At 52.1% G+C, this 21,882-nt stretch overlaps 1 protein-coding gene across 8 annotated transcripts; it reads left to right on the forward strand.

Moving 5' to 3' along the window:
* The first annotated feature begins 655 nt into the window (after nucleotides 1–655).
* On the forward strand, nucleotides 656–20,056 carry GFRA2 (GDNF family receptor alpha 2). 8 transcript variants are annotated; one of them, XM_070765297.1, is made up of 8 exons: nucleotides 656–922; nucleotides 3,393–3,707; nucleotides 4,774–4,857; nucleotides 11,262–11,595; nucleotides 17,204–17,304; nucleotides 17,889–18,032; nucleotides 18,357–18,535; nucleotides 19,050–20,056. In XM_070765297.1, the coding sequence occupies exons 1-8, from the start codon at nucleotides 886–888 to the stop codon at nucleotides 19,176–19,178; spliced, it is 1,323 nt and encodes a 440-aa protein (XP_070621398.1). In that variant the 5' UTR covers nucleotides 656–885; the 3' UTR covers nucleotides 19,179–20,056. The 8 variants fall into 8 exon arrangements, with proteins under 8 accessions (XP_070621398.1, XP_070621391.1, XP_070621395.1 ...); XM_070765290.1 differs by having other exon boundaries at nucleotides 883–922; nucleotides 18,333–18,535; XM_070765291.1 differs by lacking the exon at nucleotides 656–922 and adding an exon at nucleotides 1,304–1,601 and having other exon boundaries at nucleotides 18,333–18,535.
* Nucleotides 20,057–21,882: the final 1,826 nt, after the last annotated feature.

The following is a 21,882-nucleotide window of genomic DNA, read 5'->3' on the forward strand; positions in this document are numbered from 1 at the left end:
TTATAAGCGGGCATTTATCTTTACGTTTAGTCTTTAACTTTACGGAGGTTGAAATGTATACTCCTCCTTTCCTGATTGACACGACAGCCGTCTTCCGAATTTGAGGGGCTGCCACCGAGCAGGGGGGTCCGACCAAAGCGCCAGCAGGCAGGACAAGAAGCCAGGGCGGGAGGGAGATAAGCCGCCTAGAACCCGGGAGGAGACTCCTGGCTTCGTTTCTCCAGCGCTTGCGGGGTCTCCATCCCGGGAGGTTTGGCAGAAGAGCGAAGGCCGGCATCGGAGGGGAGGGGGTGTCCGGGGAGGGTCTCCCGCTTGAGCAGGGGCCCGACTAGAGGACCTCCAGCTGCCCCTGGGCCGCCCTGGAGGGTCCGCAGCCCCTCGCCCCCCCCCCGGCCCCGCCTGCCCTTCCGCGGAGGCAGGAGCCCCCCCCGGCCGCTCAGAAGCCCCTCCCAAGCGGCCCAAGGGGCGGGTTACGTCTCGGAGCCCCCTCGGCCCGGGGAGAGAGGGAAGGAGAGCGGCTCCCCCCGCGACATCGGAGCAGCCGGGCAGCTGAGAGGGAGGGAGGGGGGCGAGGCTGCGGGGGGGGGGGGGCGGCGGCTGAGGGGGCGGCCGCCTCGCTTCGCCTCCCGCTCGCCACGCCCGCCGCCCTGGGAGCCCCAGCCTCGGCAGCCGGGAGCGCAGGCAGCGGGAGCCCTCGGACGGCGCGGACCAGCCGCTGACCTCGCTCCTCCTTCCAGGGGTGCCGCCCTCCCCTCGCCACAAAAGCCCCCTCCCCGCCCGCAGCTGCCGCCCGGGGGCTGCCAGGCAGGCGCCGCTCTCCGGGACGGCCGTCGGGCGCCGCTTGGCCGGAGACGCCCGCCCCGTCCAGCCGCCCCAGCCGCCGCGATGCTGTCCGGCCTCCTCGGCCTCCTGCTGGCCCTGGGTGAGCGGGGGTGTGTGTCGCTGGGCGGCAGCTTTGGAGCCCCCAGCCGAAACTTTCGTGGGAGCGGCGAGGGCGGCGTGGGGAGGGGCGGTGGATGGAACGGCCGGGCCGGAGGAGGGTCGCGCCGCCGCCGCGGAACCCCGAGGGGGGCTGGTCCTGCGGGGGCTCCCTCTGGTGGGGCGGGCAGGGGGGGAGTAGAGGGGGGCTGCTAAGGGGGAATGGTGAGGTGTGTGTGCTCGCCCACGGGGCTCTGGTTGCTAACGGAATCCGGCGCAATTCTGCTACGTAGTGCACCTGGGCAGGGTGTCCGCGCGCGATTTCGCTACCTGCCCAGGTGCACTAGCAGAATTGCGCCGGACGCCACGGTTACCGCGCCGAAACACGGGCGCACCTGCATCTCCGCGAGCGTTTCTGCTACCTGCCCAGGTGCCGTAGCGCAATTGGGGAGGAGGGCAGCACACCTCACCGTCCCCCCTTAGCAGCCCACCTCTGACGGGGAGGGCAAGGCGGGTGCGTCCTCCCCCCCAGGAGAAGGCAAGCAAGGAAGAGAGGAGGAGGCGAGAGGGGGAGAAAAGCCCCCGCAGCCCCGGAGAGCCCAGCGGTTCGAAGGAGGAGGAGGCCCAGCTGCCCTTCGGGCTTTCAGCGCCAAGCAGGCTCCGGATGAGCGGCTGAATGCGGAGTAAGGCCCGGGAACCTGGCTCCCAGACAGCTGCTCCCCTCTCCCCCTTCCCAGCCCCTCCGAGGCCTTTGGGAGCGGGGGAGGCAGCCAAGGGGTCTGGTGGAGGGGGGGCATAAAGGGGAAAGGGGGAGACGCTCTTGAGCCCCTCCTCAGCCTGTGCCAGGCCCTCCCTCTGCCTGGAGGGGCCAGGACAGAAGTTGGACCTCGGTGGTCCCATCTCACCACCCGAGGCTGCTCTGCTTGGGGGCCAGGTTGGGCCCCACTTGGCATCTGGGAAGGTGAACTTAATAATAATAATAATAATAATAATAATAATAATAATAATAATAATAATAATAATAATTTATTAGATTTGTATGCCGCCCCTCTCCACAGAGCAGCACACAACAACCATAGTAGCAATATAACAAACCTAATATTTAAAAAACATCTAAACCCCATCATTAAAACCATACTCGCCTTCTCCGCAGCCTCTGAGCTGGGGATGCTGCCCTCTGTGGTGGGACCAGGGCGCTGGGTCTTCCCTTTGGGGGCAGAAGTGACAACGGAGGGACAAAAGTGTCCTTTAGCCAGCATGGCGTTGAAGCAGGAGGTCAATTGTCTGGAAAGGCGGGATCCTTTTGTGTAGGACACCCACAAGTGCTCTCAGAACATTCAATGGCTCCGGCCAGTTGGACCTACAAGTCGCCTCTCAGCCCGTCGGGCTGTCGCAAGAGGGCAGAGAGACCAGTCCTGGTAGGACGTGGCCCCCGTCTTCTGGTCTACAGGCTTTCTGCACTGTTCCACTTGCAGCAGGGTTGTTGTGTGTGGTTTTGTTTGTGCTTCATCTCAGCTGCTGTGGTCTTTGGTCACTGAGCGAAGGGAAAGACTTGAAATTGCCACTAGGCAACGCTCCCTCCGCCATTGGCTCTTCCTCCCTATTGTGCGCTGGGCTGCTGCCTCCTGTCCAAGAGACGCTGAGGGGCTGGAGGGGCTTTGAAAGGAAAAACCCAGGAGTAACAACTGGGGCTCCTGCGAGGGTTTAGCCTGGGGGGGGAGAGAAAAGATGGGGGGCCACGTAGGGGAAGGGGTCTCTCTCTCCTGGCGGTTGGGGAAATATCTGGAGAGGAGAAGGGGTGGTGGGCTTCCCCTTGGTGGTAAAGAGAAGGCGGGGGGCTGGGGGCCCTGGGCTCCTGCTCTGGGCAAGGAACGGGACAGGCCCCCCACCCCGTGCTTGGGGGTCAGGATGCTGCAGCTGGGGCAGGTCTGGGCTTTCAGTGGCCTTGAGCCCTTCTCTGCCCAGCTGGGAAGACGGCCAAGGGGGCTGCAGGAAGGCCGAGGATGGGCTGCTTCCTTCTGGGTGGGGGCCCTTCACTTCCCCAGGAGCCTCTGGGCCAAAAGGGAGGGCGGTGGAAGGGGGAGGGGCCTGCAGGAGTCCTGAGCTCCCCCCCCTGCCAGGTTCTGGACCCAGACACCGGAGGGCTATGAGCAGGAACTGTACATTGCTCCTGCCACCGCGGCTCCTAAGTTCTTGCAGGAGCAGCGTAGTTTTGCCGCGGCCCCTGTGGAGGGAGCAAAACCGTGCACGGAGCCGCAGGTAAAACCTCACCAAAACACGGGCGCAATTTTGCTACCTCCACAGGTGCTGCAGCAAAATTACGCTGGTCCTGCAAGAACCTACGAGCCGCGGTGGCGAGCACAATTCAGCCTTCTGGCTTGTAGCCCATCGCTGGTGGGGGAGAGGTTGGGGGAGGGGAGGAGGGGCCCTCAGTGGCCCTGATCCTGACCAGCTGGTTCTCTCTCTCTCCCCAGGCCGAGCGCTCCAGGCCTGGGCCGGGCTACCCCCGACAGCCACCCTGGGTGGGCCCATTGGGCAGAGCCCCCTGGACTGTGTCCGCGCCAACGAGCTTTGTGCCGCGGAGCCCGGCTGCAGCTCCAGTTTCCGCACTCTGCGCCAGTGCCTGGCCGGCCGAGACCCCAACACCCTGCTGGGCAACAAGGAGTGCCGGCTGGCGCTGGAGGTGCTGCGGGGAAGCCCCCTGCACGGCTGCCGCTGCCGGCGCAGGATGAAGAAGGAGCTGCCCTGCCTGCAGACCTACTGGAGCCTCCAGCTGGGCTCGGCCGGGGGTGAGTGACCGTGGCCGGGGGAGGAGGGAGGGACACAGCGTGTGAGCTAGGCAGACCCCCAATGTGGGGGTGGGCTTTGCCCCAGTGGTGAGCTGGAGGAGGCCCCTGCAGGGGTGGAATGGCCATGGCCCAGAGACAAGGCCGGTGCTGGTGCTGAGCTGGGCGGCCCATCCTGCCAACCCCGGTGCTGCCCATCAGGGAGGACTCCTTTGGCCCTGGGGGGGGGATGGTGGCCCTGGCTGGTGGAAGCTGCTCCTCCCGGTCTTATTTCCCCAGAATTAGCCTCCCTGGGTCCTTGGGAACTGAAAAAATGAATGAATGAATGAACGAATTGCATGAGAAAGCCCACTCCCCACCACACACCCTCCCTGCCCCTCTTGGGACAGCAGCTGTTCCTAAAAGACCCCAGTGTGTTTGGGGGGGGCTTCCTTGCAAGGCTGGATCTGGGCCTGATGCAGGTCAAAGGTCGGTCTGTCCCCCGAATCGGGCCCCCTTGGAATCTCAAAAGGGTTGCCCCTCCCAGTCACTTCTCTCTTCTCCTGTGGCCCCAGAGAGCCTTCAAGCTGCCCCCACCAGTCTTCCGCCTACAGGACGAGGCCTTTGGCCCAGCGCTTGTCCAGGGAGGCCGAGGTGTCTTTCCTTCCTTCCTTCCTTCCTTCCTTCCTTCCTTCCTTCCTTCCTTCCTTCCTCTGCTGCTGCTGGGGCAATTGCAATCCCAGCCAGAGGGACCCCCGCCCTTTTTGGGGCCCTGGGCAGAACATGGGCTGGCTCCCCATTGCCCACAGTTGCTGGGGATGATGGGGGCTGTAGTCCCAGAGGCCTAGGTAGGGAAATACAGGTGTGGAGACTCCAGGTGGCCATCCAAGCAAGGGCCCATGACCCCCAAAGCTCCCGGGGTTCCCGGCACAGCCCCACAGCCTGGCCTCAAGGAATAGGGGCCCCCGGGCTGCCTCAGCTCCCCACTGAAGAGGGGCCCCTCTCTGCCTCCCCTGCCCACTGACCTCCGGCCCCTGCAGGGACTCCAGGTGTGGGTGCAGCTGCTGACTCCCCCCTTCTCTGCCTGCAGGAGGAGCGGCCTATGAAGCTTCGCCCTACGAGCCGGTCAGCTCTCCTCTCTCGGACGCCTTCAGCCTGGCCTCAATGGTCTCAGGTACAAGGGGGGGGGAGAATATCTCTAGGGCAGGGTTTCCCAACCTTGGCAACTTGAAGATATTTGGACTTCAACTCCCAGAATTCCCCAGCCAGCATCGAAACATTTACATATGTGAAAGGGTTAAATAAGGTTCAGGAGGGAAGTGTTTTTAATAGGGAAGTGACCACAAGAACAAGGGGACACAATCTGAGGTCGGTTGGGGGAAAGAGCAGAAGCAACCTGAGAACATATTATTTGACTGAAGGAGTAGTAGATACTTGGAACAAACTTCCAGCAGGCATGGTTGGTAAGTGCACTGTCACTGAATGTAAACATGCCTGGGATAAACATATTTCCATCCTAAGATAAAATACCGGGAATAGTATAAGGGCAGACGAGATGGACCAGGGGGTCTTTTTCTGTTGTCATTTTTCTATGTTTCTATGCGCTGTCGACCTGGCCGCCCGGTGTCCTTCTGGGGGTGGTAGCAGTGGGGGGAGGGGCCTGCCATTGGCCTCTTGGGGGGAGGAAGGAGTGGGGCCCCCACCCGCCTGGAAGAGATTTTGGGCTGATCAATCACCATTGAGCAGTTTCCAACCTTCTCTCTTTGGGGAAGGTTCTTCAGGGGGGCGGGAGGAAAGGGGTCAATGGGACCTGTTGGGGCTTCAGCCTGGGATTCCGTAGCTTTCGTTGGCCTTGGCCATGACCTCTGGGGGAGGCTCCGTTTCGCGCTTCTTCCAGCCCCCTCAAGCACAGCATCCTTCTGGCCCATCTCCAGGGCTGGAGGTTGGGTGGGGGCACCATTTTATGGTCCGTCATTCCTCGGGGGGGGGGGGGGGCGAGTACAGTCAGTGTGGATTTGATTGGTAGATTGTCCCGAGCTGAAACGGCATCCGCGATGTGGCTCCGATAGTAGAAAAGGGGGGGCAGGGGAGACGGGCTCTGGGTCCACTCAGCCCTGGCACAACTGCAGGGGGAGGTTTTGGCCGGCAAACTCCTGTTACTTGGACGTAAAGCTTTTATTTCGGAAAGGCTTTGGAAGCTGGTAGTTGAAAGTTTAATAGGCACTTTCCCATCTTTTATTTCTCATTGGCATGACAGTTTTTATTTATTTATGTTTAATTAACCCTTGGTATAATTTTCTTTGTTTGTAAAATTTTTATTTATGAAATTTATATGCTCTTACCTAGGAGGTGACCCTGGGTGTTATAGAATAGAATAGAATTCTTTATTGGCCAAGTGTGATTGGACACACAAGGAAGTTGACTTTTTAAAAATCATTTTCAAAGTATGTTATAGAAGTCTTAGTTCAATAGTGGGAGATAAATATTTTGAATTAGAAATAAATAATACAATTGCTGTCTAATTTAAGAGCTCTTGGTGCTTCAGGCTGGAACTGCTGCCAATGGTCCCCAGCCTCGGTGGGGCCTTGGTGGCCCTTGGGGCCTGGGGGTGGGAGTCCCTGGGTGGCAATTCTGTGGAGAGGACATCTGGCTTGAGGTTAGGAGAGAGATCTGCAGAGAAGTCTGCTCCAGGAATTGCTAGGCTTAGATTCCAGTTGACAATAGGTTTCTTTTTCCACTTTGAATTAAATCCCCATCCTTAAGCTATTTAGCTGGTGGAAAATAGGACGGGGGCCACACTGAGCAGCGTTTTAGCCCTTGGATTCTGGGCTTGACAACAACATGTTTTCAGGAAGGGGGAGCTGCGAATGGGGGGGTTTCCTATGGGGGGGGAAACAATACTAAATGCTAAGGGGAGTGTCACTCTTCCAACTGCATTGGGATGTAAAAGATTAGCAGGTTGGATCCAGAGGAAATGCAGAGAGCGAGTTATCAGTGTTTCCCAACCTTGGCCACTTGAAGATATCTGGACTTCAACTCCCAGAATTAAATATAAACTTGGAGGAATTTAACTTATTGATAACCCTCAATCTGTCAAAGACCTTGGAGTACTCATATCAAGTGGCCAAGGTTGGGAAACACTGATTTACATGATGTCAAACACTCCCCAGCGGTTGCTAGAGGGCTGAGCCGGACTCCAGGGCAGGTTGGAGATGCTGCTTGGGTGATCTGAGATATTTGGAAGAGAAGCCCAGGGAACCTTTGCTGGTGGCTGGAAGGGGAAGGAAAGCAGGCGCTGACCTGCCCAGGCAGATGAGGGCAACGAAAGGCGTGGCTGGTCCTTTGTGTGTTAGTGGCTGACTCATCCATCAAGGGGGGGGGGGAGCAGGAAGAGGGACATTGCACACACGGGGGGTGGGGGCTTTCTTGGGAGTTTTGGGGGTGGTGGGTTCCTTGCTCTCTTTTTAAAAAAAGCTTCTCTACATTTGCTAATCCGATAGGTTTCCTTTTCCTTGGGAACATACTTGGAATTCTTCTTCAGGTTTTTTTAATTTTAAAGATAATGCTACGTGGGTGCAGATTAGGTCAGTGGTCACCAACTGGTGGTCCGTGAGAACATGTTGGTGTTTGCGTTTTTCCCATTGCAGGAAATCAGGGCTCCTCCACCTACAGCCCCTGGGACAGATGTGTGCCAGGAGGGTTGGTGTTGCTGCAGAGAACCTCCCCCTTTGGGGTCTTTTGGGGCAGAGCGTCCGACTTGGGGTCTGCTTCCGCCTGCTGGTGGGGGGGCGTTGGGTGAAGGCTGGAGGGAAGCGATGCTGGGGGCCAAGAGCCAAAGGGCCTGGTTCCATCATGTCCTGGAACTGAGCCTCCCGCAGGTCTCCTCTCTGTTTGGAAAGCCTATGCTCCTAGTCCTCAGTGAGGTGCTTCTGCTGAGCCTCCTTCTCGGTCAGATCCAAATTGAACAGAGCTGTTTTGCCAACTCTTTCTCGTGGTGGCTGCTTAGCTGCTTAGCTCCAACGACTGCTCCCTGTGGGGGCCCTACGGAGCCCAGGTGGGCAGGTGAGGAGGGGCCGGGAGGGGAGGGGTGAGTAGAGGCTGGCGAGGTGCCCCTCAACATGAGTGATATTGAGTTGGCCACGCCCAACCAGTCGGTCATTAGGCAGATCATATTAGTGGTCAGCGGGATTTAAAATTATGAATTTAGTGGCTGCTGAGATTCGAAAGTTTTGGGACCCCTGGGTTGGGTGATATTCATCCTGAGAAGTTGTGGGATACGGAAGAAGTCGGAATTGCACAAGGTTACAAAAAGATCCTGGAAGTTTGTATGGGGCCAACATCAAAGAGTGCTGCAGAAAGATTCAGGAGAAGTTAATAGTAGGATCCCAGGAGCCACTGAGGGATCCCAAGTTAGATCATCCCCAACTTCTGTACCAGGACACTCAGCGAAAGGAAGCCTCCAGTCCCTTGGAGACCATCAACTCCATCACTTCTCTGGTTTCACTGTTGGGAAGTAGTTCCCCTGAGAGGGACCTTCCTTCCTTCCTTCCTTCCTTCCTTCCTTCCTTCCTTCCTTCCTTCCTTCCTTCCTGTCGCTTATTCTGTGCCCTGTTCTCCAAAGAAGAGGATCCCTGAAATTCTCTGTGGCCTCTCTTGGGGCATTTGATGGCCATCTCCAGTTGCCTTTGCTCTCTCCTCTCAGGTCTTCAATTCGAATTATCCTTCTTTCTTTTCTGAATCTGTTCCAGCTCATCTAAATCCTTTTGGGAGCGTTTTGCTTAGCAATGAATGCAGGGCTCAGTGGGGTTTGAATAATGCAGAAAAAAGGAATTATGATTTCATAATTCCTATTGTTTGGAAATTATATTTCTGTTGGTGGAGGGCATGGTAGTATTTTTAGTAGCATGATCTCACTGCTGACCCACAATTAACTTTGTTCTGTGGTCTAATTCACAAACATTATGGCCAAATACTGCACATTGTGTATCCAATGTGTTTGACCTAAGGTGAATTGCCCCCCCCCATTTTAAAAAAACTCGTTAGGTTTTATTTCTATTTTCATTTTGTTCATTCAGTCCTCTTCTCAACATCCAAATAATTTTGAACCTATTTTTTGTCTTCTGAATTCCAGCTGCAGGTCTTACAAGTTCTTCCGCAGCCCCTCCATCAAAGCTTTGAAGGCTGTCTTGACCCAGGCTAAACCCTGCAGTTTAATGAGGGGGAAATACTTAAAAATAAAGAAACGTCCCATGGGAAACGACATTCCCTGAACTGAAGGCCATGTGCTATTTGTGCGTCTATTTGCCTTCATTCATTATGTTCTATGCTCATATTCTATTTCCTACAGTCTAGCACAGTTCCTGCTTCTTGAGTTAGGGTCTTCTCTTTTGATGCCTGGACCACTTTGGGTCCAGTCTTTGGGTTCTTTTTGTGGCCCTTGAAGGTCTTCTCAATCCTGGAGGTGCCCAGAGGTCACTTCAGCATTTGGACTGAATCAACATCAAACAGATTGGGGCTAATAATAAATAAATATTTGGAAACAACCAGCTTAAATTTGTTATGAAATGTCAGATCCCAAGAACAGCGCATGGAGTTACTTATGAGTAATTTTCTTTATTGTTCTTCACCTATAAGAATCTAGCAATTATTTAAGCAATTTAAGCAATTATTTCCATAACTATGGGCCTTCTGGGAAGTGCTAGGGTGGAGCTCCTCTTCCTGCAGGCAAGGCCTTCCTTGGTTCCCTCCGGTAAACAGCCCCTCCTCCTGGGAACCCAGGCCACATCCCCCCACACCAGATCTCTTTTCTTCCAGCTACATTTATTAACAGCTATTCGATGCATCCCCAAGATCTCTTTCTTTCTAAAATATACTTTTATTGCTAGGTCAGGCAGTCGTGGATCCTTCTGGTAGTGATGCTTTCTGCCTCACATTTTTCTATCTTATTTAGAAGAAGGTTGTGGTCTGTTTAGTCAAACGCCTCCTTCCTGTTTGCCCACCAGCATTTAGCCACTGTCTCAGAAAAGGCAACAGAGTTGTCTGACACGATCTGTTTTTAACAAATCCATGTTGGCTTCTAGTAATATCTTTGCTCGTTTCTAGGCGCTCGCTGCTTGATCACGTTTCCATCTTTCCCAGGGTTTTCTCAGGTGCTGATGTCCGGCTTAAAAGGTCCGTGGTTTCTTGAATCCACTTTCTCCCCCCCCCCCCCCCCGGTTGCCCACATCGGCTTTTTTCTGGTGCTTCCAGAGCATTGAAAGAGACCGTGTCTCCCAGGTCCTTCAGGTGATGGTATAGAATCCATGTGGTCTTAGCAAATTGCATTTGTCTAAAGAGGACAGGAGCTTTCTCATCGTATTGTTGCTTATTTTGACTTGCATTCCTATTCGGTCTTCTACTGCTTTGGGTTGGACCACTTTCCTCTTGTGGGAGGCAGATGCGAATAATGAGTGGAGCAGTTTCTTCTGACAGCTCACGACATGCATCTTCATACATTAATACATTGTGATATTTTTCACTTATGTTTTCTGGAATAATAATTAATCATATAATTTCACAACTAATAGTTATTACTAGTAAGAATGTCTTGCTGCTCAAATTTTATTTTTAGGCATTTTTGAATATTTCGATGTATTACATTCCAAATCATTTGAGGCTCTTTTTAAAAAAATAATCACCATGTGTAATAGTGTTCCTTCTTTCTGATGGCATTTCCAAAATTCATTGCAATATGATTTGGTAATTAATAACAGAGTTATACCCCATCTGTTAAACATTTAATACCAATCTTATACTACAACTGTAACTTGTAGTAAATTCTACTGTGATTATTTCCTTGAAGTTCTGCATGCACTTTGCTATTACACATTTTTAAAAATTTGTACTATTTACGTGTCATATTTTAATAACAATGTGAGATCTAATTAACCTATCTAATTACCTATCTGGAGGCCGCCAAAGGGTTGATAATGACCTATAAAGCCCAACATGGCATTGGACCAGAATACCTCCGGGACCGCCTTTGGCCGCACGAATCCCAACGGCCGGTTAGGTCCCACAGAGTTGACCTTCTCCGGGTCCCGTTGACAAAACAATGCCATCTGGCAGGGCCCAAGGGAAGAGCCTTCTCTGGGGCGGGCCTGGCCCTCTGGAATCAACTCCCCCTGGAGATTCGAACTGCCCCCACCCTCCTCACCTTCTGTAAATGTTGAAGACTCACCTTTGCTGCCAGGCGTGGGGGGATTAATCTCCCCCCTCCTTTTTTCACTGACCTTTATTATGTTTACGTTCAGTCGGGCTGAGTGTGTTTGATTGTGTAGCAGATAAGTTTTTATAACAATGTTTTTTTAAATTAGATTTTAAATTTTTTAACATTAGATTTGTATTTATATTGTGTTGCTGTTATGTTGTGAGCCGCCCCGAGTCTTCGGAGAGGGGCGGCATACAAATCTAATAAATTATTATTATTATTAGTAGTAGTAGTAGTAGTATTATTATTGTTGTTGTTGTTATGTGGCAACACCATGAACTCTCCCCGAGGGCTGCTAGTCCTGACCGAGTCCCGTCCTTCCCCCGCAGGGACGGACTCCGCGTCTGCCTCCCGGAGCAACCCCTGCCTGGAGGCGGCCAAGGCCTGCAACCTGAACGACAACTGCAAGAAGCTGCGCTCGGCCTACATCTCCACCTGCAACGCCCAGCACTGCAACCGGCGCAAGTGCCACAAGGCCCTGCGCATTTTCTTTGACCAGGTGCCCAGCGCCTACAGCTACCGGCTGCTCTTCTGCTCCTGCAAGGACCAGGCCTGTGCCCAGCGCCGCCGGCAAACCATCGTCCCCGACTGCTCCTACCAGGAGAAGGAGAAGCCCAACTGCCTGGTTCTGCGGACCAAGTGCCAAGAGGACCCGCTCTGCCGGTAAGGCCAGCTGGCTCCCCGGGGGGAGGGGATGTGGGCGGGGCACCCTGGTGGGGGAGGGGAGTGAGAGCAGGAAGTGAGGAAGTGAGTATTTCATTTATTTATTCATCATTTCTCACAGAGGCTCAGGGGAATTCGGGGCTTTCTCCCTCCGTAGCGTTGCCATCTGGCATCAGGACGTTTGGGTGCCTTGTTTAGGGTTTGTCATAAGTCTGAAGGACAGGCAAGGTTTCAAGGGTCCGGTTCTGAGGTTCTGCTTGGGTTTTGCCTTCACTACTCCTTGGGGCTCATCCGCTCTTCCGGAGAGAATGCCGGGTCCTCCTTCAGCTGCCACTCACGAGGGAAGTCCAGATGTTACGTTCTAGCACTGAGCCCCTCAGGAATCGAATGCAGACCACTGAGTGTAGATAATAAAGGGTTTACACAGGGAATATATATTTACAAGGAAAATCTTTCAAATAAAGAAAGTCTCTAAATGTCTTTGCCCTAATGAGCAGGAAGAGTATTATCAGCTGGCAAGAGTCCCAGAAAGAGAGATAAGCACAAATATAATTACCCAGCTGTAAATAGTCAGAAGTAGAGATGCACAGGGATAATCTTGAAGCCTGGAGTTTTTCCGAAAGCCGAGAACGTTCTTTCAAACACAAGACAGAAGATCATGAGACTAAAAGCCAAAATGAAATGGATTGTTCTCTGCAACTAGGTGTGGCTCTGCTCACTCTTAAATACCCTGAGACTCAATAGCCCACAGCACTACTCCTCTTAGGCAACCGTTCATGTCTCCTAAATGCCCTGCGTACCCAGGCATCCAGAAAAGGCTCCTCCTCTTCCCCAGAGTCACTCAGCATAGGAAATGCAAAGTCATTCCTCACAGGAAGTGCTGACTCACTCATCCCAGGAAGTGCAGCAGGTCTTGGACCTGACCCTGACCCCTCATCTTCATCACTGCCCATCTTAGGTGCCAAGAACACTGGACGCCTGCGCTCCCCCCCCCCAGTCTCTGCATCCTCAGAGTCCATGATTATTGGTGCAGGACACGAGCGAACCACAACACCCGATCTCCCCTCTTGGCCTTGGAGTTAAGCATGTGCTGCTCTGGGGGACGGAGGAAGCCGTGTGCTGGTCTCTGGATCTTTCTCTTGGGGGAGGGACAAGGCCTGTGGCTCCCCCAAGGAGGCTTCCTTCATGAGGCCTGGCTTCTCTGCCGCATCAGCAGCCTTGCTGTTTCTGAAAGTCTGGGGGGGGGGCGCCCTCTAAATCAATCAAGACACGGACTCCCTCTGCGGAGAGACAGGGCACGGCTGGGGGGGAAGGGGGACAGTGGATGGAGTCCAGTTGGAGTAATTTGCTGGCTGCTAATTCCATACAGCCCAAGGATACTGCCTAAATTAAATCAACCACCAGCTTTAGCAATAATTGTCGTATTATCCCTTCGAAATGAGACCTGTCAAAGCAATTCTCAGCAATGCCTCAATGCGTCTCTGTCTTTAAAAGCTGCAATACCACAGGTCCACACAAAAAATACCATCGCATTCAACCTTGGACTTCTCTGAGTCATTTTTTTGTTCTGATTTCAAAAATGTACATAGTTTTTCTGTAGCAGGTATAGTTTGCACAGAGCAGCATCACTATTATAAGGTATAAGAAATATTCTGCCGACATTAAGGAAACAGTAAAATCTACGCATCAGAAATAACGGAGTAATAAAAATGCTTCTCTATCAGACACCACATGTGATGGAGCAAAACTAAGCTTATTTTTGGAATCATCGCGTCCAACCTGATAAAACAGACAGATAACTTTTGCTGATGACTTTTTTTGTCTTGACCAGTGAGTCAAAACTAAAAAAAAGCAAAAAATGAATTTCGTTGTAATTTTCAAATCTGGGGTGGCCAGGAACCAGCAAAGGCTAAAAAGAAGGGCTGAGCTCCCTTATCCTCTTGAATCTCATAAAGAATAAAATAATATTTATTCAGTCAATGGCTGCTGAAATTTAAAAGAAGCGAAGCAAATAGGTAGACTAATATTCCAGTAACCAGCCAAGTAAATGGTATCATATTTGTAGGGTTTGCCCATTTTTAATCCCAGAACGCGCATTGAGCAATACTTAAACCTGCATTGAATTCTCCCAAAGACCCTGCAACTTATTTTCCGAGGCTTCCACTGTCGCCCTTTTCCTTCCTTGGTTGCAAGAGCTCAGGGCATCCCCTCCATTGGCTGCTTAGATTCTGCAATCCAGGCACCGTTGCACCCCCATCTTAGCCAGATGTGGAGTGTTGTGTGTGTTTGTGTGTGTGTGTGTCTTCCTGCAGATGGAAACTTTGCAAACTTATGCTCCTCACTTGAGGAACGGAACGGCTGAGCGTCTGAGACAAACCAGGTGCTCTAAGCCTTCAAAGGGCAGGGCTATTTCACCAGAGGAAAACGTGCCAATTTAATTTTGAAATGGTGCCCTTCATGTGGGAGTTCCCGGGGTCTGTTTCTGTTCATGTCTTTTTTTCAGATGAGTTCATGACATGAATGGCGTCCAACTTCCTCTCTCCCCCCCCCCTTTTCCCTTATTGGTCTTGCTGGTCTCCATCCCGCCTTCTGGAGTGCTTGGCAGCTCTGCCCCCCCCCCTTTGCTCTGCCCCCTCCACAACTCCCAAAGTGCCACACAGGGTGATGCGCCTGGCAGCCAAACGTCTTGCCTTGGTGGATAGGATGACAAGGACAGCCTTGGAGGGTCACCAGGCTGATTGTTTGGGAGGGTCCTTGCAGCTGGCAGGTCCTTGAGACTCAGGAACAACCCCCCCCCCCCCAAAATCCCTGCTGTGGAGGAGGGAAAGCAGAGGTCGCTCGTATTTAGCTGCCTGCCTGTCAGATGAGTCGCATGGGTAGGTGTCCTGCATCGGATTATATCATTTGTAACAGAGGATTCCTCGCTCCATCTGGAATCTTGTTGATTTATTCCATATAGTCTTCAGTTTGTGATGGTCTGTGGTTTTAAACAAATAATCATTTATAATTTAATCCATCTTCCTGTTGGAAACTTGGCAAAATACCCTGTTTTGGAACTTAGGCACGAGGGCAAATTATTCTAAGTAGTATTTATCTAGAGTTGTCCAAAGTCAGAACTTGACACTTTTTTGGGGGTTAAAAATTCAGGCTCAGGCTTTTTTGGGGTGGGTGTTGTTAAAGTTCCTGTGCTGCTTCCTCACACAAACCAGGCTCCCTTTAAACCCAGAAAAGGCGTCTGGGGGCTCCCAGTCACAATTAGAGGGGCCTTTGTGGGCATTCCGGAAGCGGGTTTCATTCTCACCCCTGGAATTTTGGTGGGAGGTCAATTCCTTTGGACGCCTCTAAGGGAGGCGCTGAGATTGCCAGGCAGAGGTGGGCAGCCTCCTCCGTTGTCTGTTGTCATATATTGTGTCTTTGTGGATCCTCCTGGTGAGCTGGTCGAGCTATCACGGGAGGACCAAGGTACACTCATATAACACCGATGCTCCATGAGCTGCATTGGTGACCCATCGGTCTTTGAGGGCAATTCAAGGTGTTGGCTATCACCTATAAAGCCCCCTATGGCTCAGGATCACAGTATCCTCAGGACCATCCTCCCCACCTAACCAGCCTTCCACAAAGTTGTAAAGACTCGGCTGTTCCGGCCGGCTTGAGGCCACCGATGACTGTGACATCCGGCCATGAATGATGAGTGACCAAGAGAGTGTATGTGTTTTAATGGGGTTTTACTAACGAAATGTTTTATACTGTTTTAGAAATTGTTTTCATTTGTTGGAAGCCACCTAGAGTCCTTCGGGAGTTGGGCGACATATAAATATAATAAATAAATATAATAAATTATATTGCTATAATTGAGAATATATTTAGCATATAAATATAATAAATATAATAAATATAATAAATCCAATAAACAAACAAACAAACAATAACGCAGGGGGCAGAGATGGCCTCCATGGTCAGTTAGTTATTAGCCCAGCTGCCCATTGGCTCCATGAGACTTTTCTTCCCAAGTTTGGCCCCACAAAGACATTCCAGATTTATATGCAGCTGTATGAAATACGCACCCACCGATGCTGACATACAACTCATATAAAAATAATTACTGCAATTTAAATTTCACATCAGTCGAGATAATAAATGTTCCAGCCACACTGACCTCTCAAAGTCTTTTGCAAACCAGCCGCTTTGGCCCTTCCTTTGCCAAAGCTCCACCACCATTCTTCTTCCCTGCCAGAGGTGATTTCCCCCCAGGGCCCGAGGGAAGGCCCAGCCTGTATGGCCGGTTAGGGTGACCCTACTCCATATTCAATATCCTGATACATTTGCTGAATGTCACTTTAAATTGTTGTAAGCTGCCCTGACTCCCACGGGACTGGGCAGCATAAAAGTCAAATGAATGAATGAATGAATGAATGAATGAATGAATGAATGAATGAATGAATATTAATCAATCAATCAATCCTCCAGGTGGGTGGCCACTGTGATGGCAAATCCCAGAGTTTTTTTAAAAAAAACACTTCCAAAATTGTTGGAAGGAAAATGAGTCCGTTTTTGAGCCGCCTTTGGATGGACACAGGCCGTTACTTGAATCAGAGGAGACGTTTATTTCCTGGAGCAGGAGACGGTTTCAGCCGACTGGGGGTGGCCGCCCTCCAAGCTCTGTCTCTCCCCAGAGACTCCTTGCCTGCGTTGCCAAAACCTGCCTTAAAAGAATCCTCCTAAGAAGAGCCATTCAATTACGGAAACAACTCCTCCTCGCAGTGCAATTATTCTGCAGAGTTGGGGTTTCGCAAGGAGCTTGCAGGCTTTCGAACGGCCCGGTTGGCAGGAGCCGGGCTGAGGGTGGGGGCTCCCTCGGTCACACGGAGCTCAAGTCTCGAACCCGGGCTGCCAACTTTCCAGACAAGAAGTCCAGCTTCTTAACCTCCGGCTGCAAGATTTTTATATTATTATTATTATTATTATTATTATTATTATTATTATTATTATTATCATTATTATTAAAATTTATATGCTGCCCCTCTCCGAAGACTCAGGGTGGCTTACAACATATAAAAACAGTATACAGCGAGATATGATTAATTAAAATTAAAATTAAAAACTACTTTTAAAAAACTAAAAAAGCCTATTGGCATACACACATGTCCATTCAAACGGGCCCACTATACATTCATTGGCCAGGGGGTAGAATCTAATGACCCCTAGCTTGGCGACATAGATGAGTCTTAAGACTCTTACGGAAAGCGGGGAGGGTGGGGGCAGTGCGAATCTCCGGGGGGGGAGCTGATTCCAGAGGGCCGGGCCCCCCACAGAGAAGGCTCTGCCCCTAGGCTCCACCAAGTGACATTGTCTGCTTGAGGAGACCTGGGGGAAGCCGACTCTGTGGGTCGCTGGGATTCATGGGGCAGGAGCCGGTCCCACAAGGAATCTGCTCCCATGTGGGGCACAACAACATTTCTGTTCTTTTATTTCTTTCTTGGTGTTGTTCTTTTACTTTTTTCTTTCACAAAGTTGATTACATTTAAAAAAAAATATTTGTTGAACAATTTGATCCCGAAGCTGTCAGTGGCTCCTTTCCGGTCACTCTAATGGGCTCCTCTGCCAACAGGTCAAGACTGGCAGACTTCCACACCAATTGCCAGACCTTCCTGCCCAGCTGCTCCCGGGACGACTACCAGCCCTGCCTGGACGCCTACACTGGCCTGATCGGTAAGTCTTGCAGGGCCAGGAGAGGGTCCAGTAAGGAGGCTGCTCTGACCGCTCCCCGTCCTGGGATCCGGCCAGTCTGGACCACGGGCATCCCACCCCCAACCTGCCCTCGAATGCAGAGCCTCTCAGTTATTCTCTGTTGCACCCACCCTGGGAGGAAGTAAACGTTTTGCACACTCACCCCCAACTCTCCACCGGGACAATTGCTTGCAATACTCGACACGTTTTTGCTGAAAAAAGCAGCTTATCAGTGTGATTGGGGTGTTTGGTCTACCTCTAAAATAAGACTTTTGTTCCACACTAAAAGTGAAGATGTTAGTAATCTAAATGCCTTTAGCCCCTCATTATTTAAAGGAAGGGGGGTCAGGAGAAGGACAGGACGGATAAAACGCCCGCGTTGCTTAACTTCCATTAACGATTCCAACCGCAAGGGGATTTAGCCCCCTGGGTCCTTTTGGGAGTTTCAGTAGAGATACGGAGGTTGCAGGGGACCCTCCGGGAAGACCCTCACCCCACAGCTCAATGGAAAGCTCCCCTTGGGGGCACTGGGCGCCCTGGAGACCCTCTTTCCTCCTTTGCGACAGGACTGGAACCCGTGACCCCCAACTACGTGGATGCCAGCGTCAGCAGCCCGACGGTCTCCCTGTGGTGCTCCTGCCAAGGGAGTGGGAACCTGCAGGAGGAGTGCCAGAAATTCCAGAAGGACTTTGCCCAAAACCCTTGTCTCCGTAAGCCCCCCCCCCCGGGAATGCCCGGATGCCCCCAGGCCCTTTCCTGGTGGGAGGGTGGGCATGCCATGGTGCGGGAGAGCCCGTCCTGGTCTTTCTGTGGGTCAGTCAGGAGGAGTCTCCCTCTGGCCAGGATGTGTGTGTGTGCGTGTGTGGAATGGGGGGGTTGTATGGGGGGGTTGAAGAGCAGAGAGCGCAACAGCTTGGTTTCCTCTCCTGCCCTGGTCCCAATTTTGAGCCTTAGGGGAGAGCTAGTTTCCTCTTGACCTGCTGCTCATTCCAGTTTTGGGTCTTCATCAGAGCCTCCATCCTCCTCCTCCTCAGGGAATGCAATGGAGGCCTTTGGCAATGGCACTGACCTGATCTTCTCCCGCAAGGCCCTTCCGCCAGCCCGCCCCACCTTGCCCCCCTCACTAGGAAGCGCTTCGTCCTTGCCGGACGGTGTAAACGACAGCAGCCTCGTTGATAACACGAGCGTGAGCATCACCTGCACCTCCATCCAGGTAAGGCCGCCCGGAGTTCTCCCCGAGGTTTCTTTCTTTCTTTCTTTCTTTCTTTCTTTCTTTCTTTCTTTCTTTCTTTCTTTCATTCATTCATTAATTAATTAATTAATTGAATTTATGTGTGTCACCCACTCCCTGAGGATTCAGGGCAGCTTACAACAATAATTATAAAACAATATAATCAGATTAAACATTTCGCAATAATAAAAACCCTCCAATATAATCACTCCATTCAGACACCAAACATCCCAATCAGTTTGCGTCTCAGCCTGATAAAAAGGTGTCAATTCTCATGACCCCCCCCCAGACCTGCCAGCAAACCCAGATTTTCAAGGCCTTTTGGAATATAAGATCTAGGCCAGTGATGGCGAACCTATGGCACAGACTTGGCAGGGGCCTCCTTCATTTTATTATTTTATTTTATTTTATTTTATTTATTTTACTTATTTTATTGCCGGAAGAAATCTTGGCCTGGGACTGAAATTGACTGTCTCTTCCCCCCTTTCCCTTGCAGAAACCCCTGACCACAGCTCTCATGCCAGAGCAGAAGACCCTCGTGGACCCCAAAGGATCCGGCCACCAACTTCCCTTCCCGGCCACCGTCTCTGCTCTCCTCTTCCTCCTCCTGAAAATGGCCATGTAGGAAGAACCCCCCGGAATGAGACCCTGTAGGGATTCTCGGAAGAAGATTTGCCACGAGACGGGATGGAGGGGGCCGTGCGGACTCACCCCCCTCCGCCTGTGGGCCACCCAGAACTCTCCCTCGGCCGGCCGTTGCCTGCTGGAGAGCAGCTGCCAAGGAGGCACCAGAGCGGCTCCTGCGAGACGGTTTTTATGAGGGTGGGGGCCCTCGGTAAAGACTTCTGACCTCACTTCTTTCCAGGGATCCCAGAGACAGGCTGAAGTCCCACCGGTTTACCACCTCCAAGTGTCTCCAAGGTGTTAGCTGGACCATTGAGTGTGGAGTGGCTACTGTGACTCCGCAGGGCCATTCCCCACCCTTCAGCCCCCACCCAATTGCTCTTGCTGCTTGAGAATGTCCTAAAACAGGCCTGGTTTCCCTTAAACGTCTCAGGCATGTCCGAACTTCACCGTAGGAAACGGGGAGTGGGTGAGGCGCCCCTAAAGCTGGTGCCCTCCCCGTAGGCAGAAGCCTTGCAAGGATGGGAGTAGCTGGCTGGAGTGGGCACAGCGCTGTGCCTCATGGGACAGGGAACACAGCCCACAGGTCACGCGGAGTTCCTTCTTCCCCTGATTCTTCCGCTTCTCCATCTCTTTCACCCCCTTTTCTAGGTTTTTAATTCCTGGTAAAATGATGTCACACGCTCTGTTGAAAGGTGACCCCGATATATCGTGTCCTTTGGGGCCGTTGTCCTGCCACCTCGGGTGGAAGCGCCCAGAAAGGGCAGCCACGACCTCACCAGGCGACTCCGTTGATGTTTCCTCCTCTTTCCTTTTCATGTGGTTTTTCCAAAAGTGTCTAAAAAATAAGAACGAAAGATGAAATACGAATATTATAAAGTCTAGTTTTCTAAAGCTTAACAAGTGCGGCGAGAGTCCTGAGCAGCCCTGTGGCCAGAGAAGCCTCGGACCAAGGAGAAGTGGGCAGCACTTTGAGAATCGCTCAATAAACACTGATTGAGAATCCAACCAGGCCCCCAAGATGTTCACTGACCTTCTGGGCAGCCCCAGTTGCAGGCAGCATCCTCGGTGGGGAACAGCTGAGACGGTGGGGCTCAGGCGGAGCGGAGTGGGGCCGGCTCTGGAGGGGGAGGGTCTCATATCTCATAGAGGAGCTCTTTGAAAACCCCCAGCCTCCATCCTGGTCAAAACAGGAAAAGAAATTCCCAGCCGTCCAAACGGCAACAAAGGGCCAGTCGGAAACTGCTTTGCCCCTGGAGCATTTGGCCAGGAGGTGGTCACAGTCCTCAGGGTGGAAGTGGGCTTGAGATCGGTTTATTAATCAGATTGATTTAGCCCTCCCACCCACCCACACCCACACTTCCCCCCACCCCCGAGCTCACCCAAATGATCAGAATCCAGCAGGTTCTGACAGTAGCAGAAATGTTGAGTAGTTTTCCCCAGGAATGGAGGGATGGGGATGTTGCAGTATCTTCCCCCTGGCACACCCACAGAACCCTTAGGGGAAAATGTGGACTTTCTCCCCTGCTTTGGAGTCCTCAATGTGTGTCAGAAATACCTGCAACCTCCCTGACTGTGCAGTTCACTGGTTGGGCCCCTTTGAGACCTAATGTTGACCTAATAATCACAGCCCTGGATCTAGGTTGTGTCCGCAGTGGACCGACCAGGCCGTCTGCAGAAGGTGCCGGAGACCCATGTTGCTGCTGAGACTTGAGTTTAAAGGTCTGTCACACTCGCATCCCTGTGGATTGGGGGGGGGGACATTCCCAAGGACTGAAAAATCAAAACAGTCCCATTTCTTTTCATGCAAGACAAAGAGCTGCCAGTGTGGAAAATGGTCAGGGGGGATCTCTTAGATCGCTATCAGAACTCAGTTTGTTAATCCAAACCACAAGGCTGAAAGGCATCGTCAACAGAGAACCAGATGCCTGAGCAGGACGAGGGGCAGAACCAGGCATGAGGCACTGGGGGGGGGAGGGGGCATTTAGATGCAGTCCCATTGGGAACAGTTGGAAGGCCAATTGCGAATCCATCTGGTGGTGATATTGTCTATCATCCTATATTGTTCTATCTTACCCAGATGGTGGTTGTGGTCTTCTTTGTCAAATGCCTTGCTTGCTTGCACCCTCCATCTCCCAAACAGCCCTGGGAAGACAAAGGAAGCTGATGGTCTCAATTCTTCCTCTTCCTTTTTCTCCTCCTCCTCCTAACTGGGCTCTGAGGGGGCCATGACGCTTGGCCCCATAGAAGCCCCTGTAAGAAAGACCTGTGTATTTTGATAGACCACAGATTAAGCAGGAAGCAGCAGACAACAAGAGTGTCAAAAGGAAATTGCTGTGACAGAGTTCTGGTCTGGTCAGATCACAGGAAGTGGACGATCTCCTAAAGGCTGTACAGGTGAAGCTGCACCTGGAATGGAATGTCCAGTTCTGGTTGCCACCACATGAAACAATGTCCAGGGGAAAGGAAGCGTGCCGGGAAGAGCATCGAGGGTAGTGAGGGTTTCGACCATCTATTAAAAATCCTTAGAGGGAGAAGCGATGTTCAGCCCAACGAAGAGCAAGCCCAGGGCAGGCAGGGTCATGTTTTGGCCAGAGCCTCCATGGTGGGTGCCTGAGGTCAAAGGGCAAAAGGGCAAAGGTTTTAAGGATCCAAATTCATCCCGAGGAGCCATTTCCTGACCTTGAGCTCTGCGACAGCACTTC

Source organism: Erythrolamprus reginae, chromosome 12 (assembly GCF_031021105.1).
Source record: "Erythrolamprus reginae isolate rEryReg1 chromosome 12, rEryReg1.hap1, whole genome shotgun sequence".
Taxonomy (NCBI): Eukaryota; Metazoa; Chordata; class Lepidosauria; order Squamata; family Dipsadidae; genus Erythrolamprus; species Erythrolamprus reginae.